This window comes from Eubalaena glacialis, chromosome 18, assembly GCF_028564815.1.
Source record: "Eubalaena glacialis isolate mEubGla1 chromosome 18, mEubGla1.1.hap2.+ XY, whole genome shotgun sequence".
In the NCBI taxonomy this organism is placed as follows: domain Eukaryota; kingdom Metazoa; phylum Chordata; class Mammalia; order Artiodactyla; family Balaenidae; genus Eubalaena; species Eubalaena glacialis.
Window position 1 is genome coordinate 58,383,157 of NC_083733.1, and position 11,381 is coordinate 58,394,537.

Genomic DNA, 11,381 nt, shown 5'->3' on the forward strand with positions numbered 1-11,381 from the left:
AGAGGCTGGGGCTCAGGGAGAGAGACAGAGACCCACAGAGACACACACCACCCCAGACAGAGACGCCAGCTAGAGGGAGAGACAGGGTGAGGGTGGGTGTGAGGTCTCCATCCCTCCCTGGCTTCGTGCCTCCCAAGCACCCCGTACCCGAACCCTGTGCCACAGACACACCTTCTCCAGGCTGGAAGCCGGTGCCCCATCTGTCTGACAAACTACCCCTCTGTCTGTCTTGCACAGTCAGCCTGGGCAGAGGTTCCCTTGTGTGTGTGTGTGTGTGTGCACGCGCATGTGTGCGTGTGCACATTGTGCACGTGTGCAAGCCGTCTGGACTGTGTGTGTCTGTGGTGTGTGACAGTGTGGTGGGGGGGGCTTGGCTGTCTTTTTGTGGGACTGTGTGATTGTGTTGCAGCACGTGTAAGTGTGACGTGTGGACATGTGTGTGTTTCTGGGCACAGTGACTGTGCGTGCGTGAGAACTTGGGATTGAATTAAGCCACGCGTGTCGTGTTTGTGAGCATGTGTGTGACTTGGGTGTGATGCTCAGCTGTCTGGTGTGTGACTGCCCCAGAACTTTGGGGCTGTTGCCGTGTCTGGAGTTTCCGAGTCAGGTGGCCACGCGGTGTGTCTGAGTGACCAGGACAGGACAGCCCACATCTCTGAGGGCCAGGAGATGAGAAGGCTTAATAGCCCAAGGGAGACGGGGTGGAAGGACCGAGAGTGCCACCCAGGTGGGACCCCAGGAGCCAGGCTGGTGAGTGTGCGTGTGAGGAACATGGCAAAGGAATAGCTGTGGACGTGGTCACAAAAATCCCCGCAAATCTCTGCGTCAAAGATTGGCTGTGTGAGTGTGTGCGGCAATGCCTTTTTGTTAAGGGGGTGCTGTTGTGTGTCTGAGCCTGTGGGCTTGTGTCTGAGTCTGGGATCAGACATGTACGGGGGTGTGTGTGTGTGTGTGTGTGTGTGTGTGTGCTCGCATTCATTTTGGGAGGCTGGATGTAACGAGCTGGATAAGGAGTACCAGTGCATGACAATTAAGTGACATACTATGTGTGACCAGCCATGAAGGGTGTTGAAGGCTGTGTGTGTGTGGTTGTGTAGTCACGTGTGACTGTTGGATGGTATATGTGTGTACTACTGTGTGAACCGATGCCCGGCGCTGTGTGGGGCTGAGACTCTGATGTCGTGTGAGCATCGGCCTGTGTATGGTACCACTGTGTGTGTGTCATGCGTGCCTGTGTGTTTCCCTCCCTGTGTTTTGTGTGGGGATGAGCCACCCTGTTGTGGGGATGACACTGTGTGGCCTTGAGAGAAGAAGTGAGAGGTGTGTGTGTGTGTGTGTGTGTGTGTGTACGCACAGAGACACCCCTGCCCAGGGTCAGGCCGGAGCATTTGTTGGGTGTGGGCCGGGGTAGGAGCGGGTGACCTGGGGAGTGTGGGGCAAGTCCGGGCAGGAGAGCCCCTGTCACCCTCGTGACCCCGTCCTCCCCAGGACAGCCACGGGGGTCTCATTGGTGCCAGTGATGGGAGGTCCTTGAGCCTAGGTTTGTGTACGCATGGACGTGGCATAATCTGTACGGACAGGTGTGCGGTGAGCACGTGCTAATATAGTGTGTGACGGCAGGCATCCGGCTGTGTGCACCCAGATGGGACACGGTGTGTGTGGTGTGTGTCCAGAGAGAGTGTGTGCATGCACCGGGGTCTGCTGTGTGTCTCTACTGTGTGCACAGGTGTGTCCTACACGGGTGTGTGGTGTAGGGAGGTGTGTGTCCCCAGGGTGGGTGAAGATGGAGTGTTGGTGTGTGTGTGTGTGTCTGTGTCCGGGTGTGATGTGTGTGCATGCAGGGGGCCGAGGGAGAAGGGTCTTGGGCCGCGTCTCTCTCCTCTTTAGACAGAGCCCCAGAGAAGATATGAAATTTAAAAAAAAAATCAATTTTCATTCCACTTGTGCAGATTGTGTTAAGGGGAGGCGGGGGGGGGCGCTGGGTGAGGGATGAAGGGGCTGGGGTGAGGGTGTGAGGCCCGAGGCGGCTCCCGAGGCAGCCGGAGCAGCTTAGAGAAATCAAAACAACTGGTTAAACCCCAGCCCAGGGGGCCGGGGTGATGGGGGGGTGAGGAGACAGAGGCAAAGAGAGATGGGGAGAGACAGAGAGGGACAGAGACAGGGAGAGACAGAGACACCCAGAGACAGAGACAAGAAACAGAGACACTCAGAGATGGAGATATTTGGAGATAGAGGCAGACAGAGAGATGGGGCCACAAAGACCCTGAGAGAGAGAGAGACAGAGAGACGAGACACTGACACCCAGCAGGCCTGAGAGAGGCTGGGATCTGTCTCTAGTGAGACAGCAGCAGAGGCAGGCCTGGGCCAGTGCGCGCCTCACACACGTGCACACGCAGGGGCAGGGGCTGGCTTGGGACATCCACAGATGGGTGGATGGACAGACAGCTGGACAGATGATGGCAGGAGCAGCGGGACCCCAGGGTGGGGTTATCTCTGAGTGCCCACCCCACCCAGTTGGGCTGTGGGTCTGTGTGTGTGTGTGTGTGTGTGTGTGTGAGGCCGCATGTGTTTGTGGCCTTGCGGTGGCTGGCTGTGTTGGTGTGGTGTGTGTGCCTCTGTCTCCTTGCATGATGGAGCATGTGTGCACGCAGGGTGCTTGTCTGTGTGACTCTGTGTGCTCTCGTGTCACTTGTGTGTGACTGGCTTGGCTGTGCTGCCGTGTGTGCCTGGGTGTGTCTCTGTTTCTGTGTGGCACTGTGTCAGTGTGTGATTGTAGGTCTCTGTGTCTGTATTTGATTGTGAGCCTTGGTGTATGATAGTGTGTCTATGTTAGTGTGTGTCTGTCTATGATTTATGATTGTATGTCTTTGTTTCTGTATGGGACTGAATTGCTGTGTGTCTTGTGCATATCTGTGTATAATTGTGTGTCTGTCTCTGGGTTGATGTCTATGACCATGATGATGTGTGTGTGACTATTTTGACATGCATGTCTGTTGTGTGTAACACGGTGGTATGTGTGCCTGGGTTGCTGTGTGGGTCTATGTGATGTGCGTCAGTTGTGACAGTCTTGATGTGTATGAGTTTGTGGACATGTGCATCACACATCTTCGTGCTGTGTGTTGTGTGTGCCAGTGTGGTGTGTGTCACTTTGTTGAGCTGTGGCAGTGTGGTGCGTGTGCCTGGGTTGGCGTGTGGATCTGTGTAGCTGCTTGGCAGGGAGAGGAGGAAGGCAGCTCTCGCCCGCCCAGCCCCTCTCCACACTGCTGCACGCACACGCACACGCGCACACACACATATTCGGCGCCATGGCTGCGGGCGGTGGAGATGGGGGGCGGGGGGTATGGAGGAAGCAAAATAAAATTAAAAATTAAAGCTTGCCCGGAGTCCCCATCCGCCCGCGCGGACTGGCTGGGAGGGGCGGGGTTGTGGCAGCTCCCCCTCTGCAGCCACTGGGGCTGTGTGTCTGTCTGTCCGGCCGTCCTGCCAGGCCCCTGCCAGGGCCGCAGCCCCGGCCCCACAGGCCCTGCTCCCCCCATCAGTCGATCTGCGATCAATGGGGCCAGGGGGGCGCCAGGGGCAGGGCGAGATCAAAGGGGCCCCAAGAGACGGTTGCTGGGACAGAAACAGAGATGCGGAGACGGGGAGACAGAGACAGAGAGACATGGAGACAGGGATGTTGGGAGGAGAGATGTGGAGACCCAGAGACATAAAAACAGGGTGGTGTGGAGACGCAGAGACGTGAGGACCCAGGGACGGAGAGACATGGGGACCCAGAGATGCGGTGCTGCACCCCGGACAATCAGGGCAGACATGCAGGGAAGGGGACAGAACCAGAGGGGGTGGGGGCCGGTCCCCGTGGGCCTGACAGGACACGGGCGGGGGACAGAGACGGGAGAAGAGGCAGGCAGAGACCTCGAGATGGCAGAGATGCGAGCGAGAGAGAGAGACGAAGGGGGAGCGTGGGAGCAGGGCCCGGAGCGCCGATCCCACGGCTCCTCGTTATAACGTGTCCGGAGGAGGCGGCGGGGAGTTGAAAGCGTCGGGAAGAGAAATCAAAACCAACACGGAAATGAGAGGGGCCAATAGGGGGTGGGGGCGGGGGGGGGGTGCGGAGGCAGGAGGGAGGGGAGCCCGGAGAGGCAGGGAGAGCTAGGGAGGTGGGAGAGAGGTGGACGGGGCGAGGTGCGGGGAGTTGGGGGATAGAGGGAGATGGGGAGAGAGGTGGGGGCAGAGAGACGGAGAGAGTTAGAGAGGGGAGAGAAGGGAGGAAAAGAGACAGATGGTGCAGAGAGAATGAGAGATGCAGGACCTGGGGAGACAGGGGGGGAAAGAGACAAGAGAAGGGATGGGGGACAGGGAGGGACAGACCTGGAAAGAGATGGGGGAGCAGACGTGGAAGACAGAGAAGTAGGAAAAGACTGAATGGTGGAGGGAGAGAGACAGAGAGAGACAGACGGGGGAGAGAGCTGAGTGGGGAAAGATGGGGAGAGACACCCCAGGTTGAGGGGAGACAAGGAAAGAGGGAGGAGAGAGACAGAAAAATGGAAAAGAGATAGTGGGAGGAGACAGAGAAGGGAAAAGAGAGACAAAGAGGGAGAGAGAGACAGGGAGGGAGATAAACAGAGAAAGTTGGGGAGCTGGGGTGAGATGGGGGTGTGGGAGCAGACGGGGGAGGGGCTGCCCCCGGGAGGGGTCTGAGTGCTGGAGGGAGTGAAGGGGAGAAGCCTCAGTAGACACGGGGCTGGGGTGAGGGCGGCCGTGGGAGACTGGACAAGTCTGAGGGCAAGTGGGCTGACAAGTCTCCTCTGGTGTCCAAGGGGTCGGGTGGGGTTTACGGTGTGGGTTTCTGAGGTGTGTGGGATCTTCTGAGCAGCCGGGCGTGGGAGAGGGATGGTGTGTTTATGAGTGTGTGACGGGGAGGGGTGGGTGGGTATCTGAGGGGCTTGTGTCTAAAGGAGGGAGGCTGAGGAAAGCGTGCCCTCTGAGAGGTGGGGTCTGGCGGGGTGGAGTGGTGAGAGGCAGAAGGACCTGGGGGTTGGGGTGTCTGGGATGGGCCTCTGACAGGAGCAGATGTCTGAGGGTGTGGGTGACTGAGGGTGGGGTCTGGGTGGTGGGGTATCTGAGGCAGAGGGCTGACAGAAAGGGGAAAGGGTCTGAGAGACAGGGATGGGCAGGGGATGGGGTATCTCAGGAGAATTAGGTACCTGAGGAGAGGGGTATCCGAGGGAGTGGGGATCTGAAAGGGGGGACCTGTTGTGGTGGGGGGGAGCCAGATCCAAGGGGTGTCTGAGGGGGGCTGTCTGGAGGGGGAGGCAGATCTAAGGGGGAAGAGGTATCTGAGGGGGGAGGCAGGTCTAAGGGGAAGGGGTGTCTGGGGGGGAGGCAGGTCTAAGGGGAAGGGGTGTCTTGCGGGGGAGGCAGGTCTAAGGGGAAGAGGTGTCTCGGGGGGAGGCAGGTCTAAGGGGAAGGGGTGTCTGGGGAGGCAGGTCTAAGGGGAAGGGTGTCTGGGGGGGGAGGCAGGTCTAAGGGGAAGGGGTGTCTTGCGGGGGAGGCAGGTCTAAGGGGAAGAGGTGTCTGGGGGGGAGGCAGGTCTAAGGGGAAGGGGTGTCTGGGGGGAAGGCAGGTCTAAGGGGAAGAGGTGTCTGAGGGGGGCTGCCTGCCGGGGAAGCAGGCCCAAGTGGTCGGGGTCTGAGGGGAGCTGCAGGTTTAAGGAATCTGCGGGAGCACTTATGCGGGCGCTGGGGGCCCACTGTGCGGGGTGGGTGGGGCGGAGGGCAGGGCCGGGACGGCCGCCGGTGCTGGCCGGCTCTGGGCCGACAGATGAGAGCTCCGGGCAGCGCGGGAGTGGATGAGGCAGCCGGGGGGGGTCAGCCGGGAGGGGCGGGGTGGGGCGAGGAGGTTGGCAGTGGGATAGACTCGGGGCAGCCACAGAGAGAGACAGAGGGAGACCCAGAGACGCAGAGACGGACCCTGAGAGGTCAGGCGAGAGGCGAGGGATGGAGAGACCGCGGCAGAGACGGTGCAGGGCGGGCGGGCGGCGAGAGCCAGCGAGTGTGAGTGAGTGAGTGAGTGAGTGAGTGGTGAGGAGCGAGGAGGGAGGCTGGGAGCCCCTGGTTAGTGATGGGGCGCAGAGGAAGGGGAGGCTGCCGGGAGGACTGGTTGGGAGGACCAGCTGGGAGGGAAGGACAGGGCACAGGGCCGGGAGAGGGACCGGGAACCCGGGGGACCAGCAGGCAGAGGGGTGCCCGCTGGAGGAGGCAGGCAGGCGGGGCGGGATGTAGGGGGCGAGGGCAGCGGGCACCAGGCTGGCTGGGACCTGGGTGGAGGGGCAGTGTCTGTCTCTCCCGCCTGCTCCATCCCGTGCTCACGCGTCTGTCTGTCTGGCCTCTGCAGGGCCAGCTCCACCATGGACTGCAGCTGCGTCTCCGACCTTCTCTTCGCCCCGCCTGCCCTGCCGGCTCTCTGGACCCCTGGTAACTGGCCTGGACCTCCCCCACCCCTTCCCTAGCCCTCGGGCCTTCCCAGCAAGCCGGCCCCGCCTTTCTGCATCTCTCACTGTCTTCCTTCCACCTCCCCGGGTCTCAGTCAGAGTCACCTGAATCCAACCCCTTCATGAAAAACTTGGCTAAAAACTTCACAGCTAGATGTCCCTGCCACCTGCCTGCTGGGACGCGAGCGTGTTTTGGAGGGCAGGTGAGGTGTGGAGGTTGGAGAGGGACAAGGAACCTGGGGCCTGAGGACCTGGGGTCTCGGCCAGCTGCAGTCTGCTCCCACCCAGGACCTGCGGTCAAAGAGAAGCAGGGAGACTGGAGAGAGACGGGCACTGATGGGGCAGGGACGGGGGCGAGAGGGGGCACTAGGCTAGGCGCTGGTGGGCAAGTGGACAGACTGGATGACCCAGGCAGGGGGACACGGAAACGTGGCCAAACCAGCCGGAGCCTGGGAAAGAGGACGGCTTGCTTGGAAGTGGACGACCAGAGCGGGGATGTGGGCGCGCCCCACAATGAGAGAGAGAGAGAGAGAGAGAGAGAGGGGAAGAGACGAGACTTGGTGCCTGGTTATTTGGGGTCTTGGAGTGTGTCTCTGTGTCACCCTTCAGGCTTTCCGGAAGAAGGGGTCACACTGGGAAAGTGTGCGTTCGCCTCTTCGTTGAGCTGGTGTGCCTGCTTGTCTGTGTACGTCCGAGGCTACCCAAGTGTCTCTGGGCTGGGCGTTTGTGTGTCTTTGGGACTTTGAATGGCTGCATTTCAGGGCTGGGGGTGTCTGCCCGCTGGCCGCCATGTGTGTTCCTGCCTCGGTGGCTGAAGAGCCTCTGGCTGCTCCTTTCGTGGTGTGTGGCATTTCGAACCGAATGGACGGCTAAGCTTGGTGCGTTTCGGGCTGCGGGGGTGGGTGCTCCCCAGGCCTCTGTGTCGGGGGCTGTGTCTGTGTTTGGGGTGTGTGGAGGTGGTTCTTGCATCTGTGTGTCCCTGAGTGTAGCTGGATATTGGGGGCTGTGTGTCTTGACGTGTGTGTGTCTTGACGTGTATGTGTCTGTGTGCCGAGGTTGCCGGTCCTCCCTCTCGTTGTGTGTGTGTCAGCATGTACAGCACATCCGAGGACGTGCGTTGGACAGGTGGCGTTTCCGGGCTGCACTGTGTGTCTACAAGTGTGTGGCCAGTTGTGCGTTGTCATCTTTGGGGTCGTGTGGGTGTGTCTGTGATACAGCCGCTTCCCCCCGGGACGTGTTCTGGGTGTGGAATGGGCCAGAGGTCGCGTGTTGATTGAGCTCTGTCTTCTTAGGTGAGAAAGACCCCAGATGGAGTTGAGAGAAAAGTCCTCCCTTCAGAGAGGAAACTGCCTGGCCTTCAGCCTCAGGCAGGGAGGCCGTATTTCCCATTTTTAGATACCAGGCAGCCTTGATGCGACCCTGCTCCTCCTTGCCTCCCATCCCTGAAATTCTAATAAGCCAGAGAGGGCAAGGAACTGCCCAGGGCCACACAGCAAGTGGATACAAATGGTCTGCCAGCTCAGAGTGCCCTCCCTCACCAACCTCCTTCCCTTTCTTGCATGGTTCTCAGCTTCTTATAGGCTAATTCTGCCTCCTGTTTTCATGCCTGGTTCTGGGGTCTCTGAGGAGGGGGAAGGGGACAGAGGATGTGGCATAGGAGAAGCAGGACGCAGGGCCTGAGGCCTTGTGGATGGGAGGTGAGATTTAGGGGTGGGCAAGCCCCTCCTGTCTCCACCTAGCATCTGGGTGTCTGGACATGGGGCGCAGGACGCCCACCTGAGCGTGAGACATACAGCGCTGAGCTGTGGGTGTTAAGACTTGGGTGCCTGTGGGGCTGGGGGTTGGGAGGCTGTTCTACTGTCGTGGTGTCACCCAGGGTGTGCCTGTCAGGTTGACACATGCGTCTTGATGCTGCACTCACTGTTTCCACCACAGTGTTTCATTTGGCCCTTTGGGGTCCTGCGTGTCTCTCATCACGGTCGTGCTGTTAGTGGATCCCAGTGCTGAGGGGCCCGAGACGTGCTGTTGCGTGTGCTGGGATGGGTGTGCGATGCTCCGTATCCGGAGTGTCCGCCTTGGCGGCACATGGTGTGTGGTGTGTCATGCCCCAGCAGGAGTGTGGCACTCTGGTGCATCTGTGTCCCGTGGTACAGCTGGGGGTCCCTCGAGGGTGAGTGGACGTCTGTGAGACCTATAGGCTGTGTGCTGTGGGCATCCGCAGACACTCACTGCTCTCAGACCAATGTAGCATGGATGCAGGGAGGGGACACAGGGACGTGAAAAGTATAAATTCATGGACAGGTGCAGAGACACACATGTACACAGGCCCAGCCTGGACGTGCCAGGGTGAGGTCAGCTGGGGTGGTGGGGGGAGGGAAGTTCAGGGAGAGATGGACAGGAGACAGGGAGGGGGGACAGCAGGAATCAGGGTCTCTCAGACCAGAGCCCTCGGGGGCAGGGCCAGCCTGGGGGGCTGCGGGGAGAATGCTGTGGAGGGCGTGCCCTTCCCTGCAAGCCCCTCCCAGTTTACCCCCACAGTCAAGAATGCAGGAAACTGGTCCCTCCCTCCCACTCTCTGCCCAAGTTGTGCGAAGGTAGGGGATCAGGCTGGAACTGCCAACCCAGTGTCCCTGGACGCCGAGCTCTGTCCCTCTATTTGGACAGTTTGGGGACTAGACACCAATTGGGGCGTGAAGAGCGGGAATCGGGTCCCTAAACATGCCTGAGGCTGGGTGACTGCTCATCAGAGACCAGGAGTCAGGGGAGAGCTGGATGCCTCCTGGCTCCTGAATCCAAGGAGGACCCAGAGCCCCGGACTTGGCGCCCTGACCCGGGGCCGCACCCCTGCCTCCTGTCCCCAGGGTTTGCCTTCCCGGATTGGGCCTACAAGCCGGAGTCGTCCCCCGGCTCGAGGCAGATCCAGCTGTGGCACTTTATCCTGGAGCTGCTGCAGAAGGAGGAGTACCAGGGTGTCATCGCCTGGCAGGGGGACTACGGGGAATTCGTCATCAAGGACCCCGACGAGGTGGCTCGGCTCTGGGGCATCCGAAAGTGCAAGCCCCACATGAATTATGACAAGCTGAGCCGGGCCCTGCGGTGAGGAGGGGCTGGGGGCCGGGACTCCCACTCCCACCTCGCCCCTCTCCTCTCACTGTCCCTCTGGGCCCCTGCCCCCTGGGGGCTTTCCCTCAACTTCCTGGGGCAGAATCCTGTCAGATCCCAGCACACAGGGCTCTGCACGTGTAGCTACTGTAAGTACCTACTTGTGAGTGAAAGGAAGGCACGAAGGAAGGACCAGAGCCCTGGGCTTTGGAGCCACACAGGCCAGGATCCCAGCCCCTGCCTCACCCCTTCCTTGCCCTGTGACCTTGGCCAAAGGATTTCTGCGAGCCTCGGTTTTCCCAAGTTGTTGTGCTCTCTGCCCAGCCCAGAGCATGTGTTAGGGGCTCTGCCTTCACCTCCCTGGGTCCCACCCCCAGCATCAGCATCCTCCTTCTGTCCACAGCTACTACTACAACAAGCGGATTCTCCACAAGACCAAAGGGAAGAGGTTCACCTACAAGTTCAACTTCAGCAAAGTCGTGCTTGTCAATTACCCACTGTTGGACGTGGCAGCAGCCACCACGGGCTCTCCACTCTTGCTGACCCCTGGTCCCTTTGGGGGAGCCCCTGGGCCAGATGCTCCTCCCCTCACCCCCGAGGTGAGTTAGGATCCTGGGATCCCAGAGCGAGGTGCTTAGTGCCATGAACTCCCTGGGGAGGGGGCAACCAGTCTGAGTGGCACCCACTCCCTCCCCTCCCTCTCCAGACCCTGCAGACCCTGTTCTCTGCCCCACGCCTGGGAGAGCCGGGGGCCCGGGCGCCCCTGTTCACCCCCGAGACAGACAAACTGCGTCTGGACAGCCCTTTCCCGTTGCTGGGCTCTGGTAAGGGCCTGGGGTCCAGGTGTGCCGGGGAGGGCTGTGTGAGGGCAAAGATGGGGGAGGAGACAGGATGCAGGAAGGAGGCTCCGGGCGAGGCTGTGTGTGTGTGTGTGTGTGTGTGTGTGTGTGTGTGTGTGTGTGTGTGTGCACGTGCGTGTGTTTAAAAGTCGGAGGATGCGAGGTGAGGCAGGGAGGAGGGAAGCCGGAGAGGGGGACAGGCCGAGAGAAGGGTTTTCTGGGGGCGCTAAATGAATGGGAGACAGGTGGGGAGGTAGAGATGGGGGGAAGCCACGTGAGGGTGGGGAGATCCCGCGTGTGAGGACAATGGGAGACTCGGGTGGAATACGGCAGGGAGGTGGCACCCTTTACTAAGGCCCCGGCAGCCAGCCCTGATAGTGGGGCAGAGTGGCCCAGCCTGAACGCCACCCCGGTTCCCCCCCCACCAGGTGCCACTGGCTATTCCAAGCCCCCCGGCCTGCTGGGTCCCTTCGGCCGCGCCTTCCCAGAGCACCCCTGGAACTTTAGCCCGTACCTCACCGGCCCCTTCCCCAAGCTGCCCCCACCTCTCTACCCCCCTCACTTCTACCCCAACCCTCTGGCCAGTTCCCTGGGCCACCTGCCCTCAGCAGGGGCAGGGGGAAGCCCCACCGCCACGCCCCTGCTGGCTGCCACCGCGGAGGGCCTGGGCCCCGAGCGCCCCTCGGGCCTGGCAGCAGCCCCTCGCCTGGCACTGCCAAGGGCTGGGGGCCCAGAGGCTGCGCTGGGGGGGAAGGAAGACAGCGACTCGGAGCTGGAGATTACCGACGTCAGCGGCTGCAGCTCTGACAGCGAGGGCGACGAGGGCCTCCCCGCGCCCCCCAAGGCCAAGGCGGGCAAAGGGGGGGTCGGCAGCTGAGCCGGCGCGGGGTGATGGATTCTGCCAGGGCGGGGACCAGGGTGGCCGCTCGCACAGCCTCTTCCGTTGTCTG

The 11,381-nt window shown here is 61.0% G+C and overlaps 1 protein-coding gene across 1 annotated transcript; it reads left to right on the top strand.

Moving 5' to 3' along the window:
- The first annotated feature begins 6,406 nt into the window (after positions 1–6,406).
- Positions 6,407–11,308, top strand: ERFL (ETS repressor factor like). Its single transcript, XM_061173964.1, has 5 exons — positions 6,407–6,473; positions 9,352–9,586; positions 9,996–10,191; positions 10,299–10,416; positions 10,860–11,308. The coding sequence occupies exons 1-5, from the start codon at positions 6,407–6,409 to the stop codon at positions 11,306–11,308; spliced, it is 1,065 nt and encodes a 354-aa protein (XP_061029947.1).
- Positions 11,309–11,381: the final 73 nt, after the last annotated feature.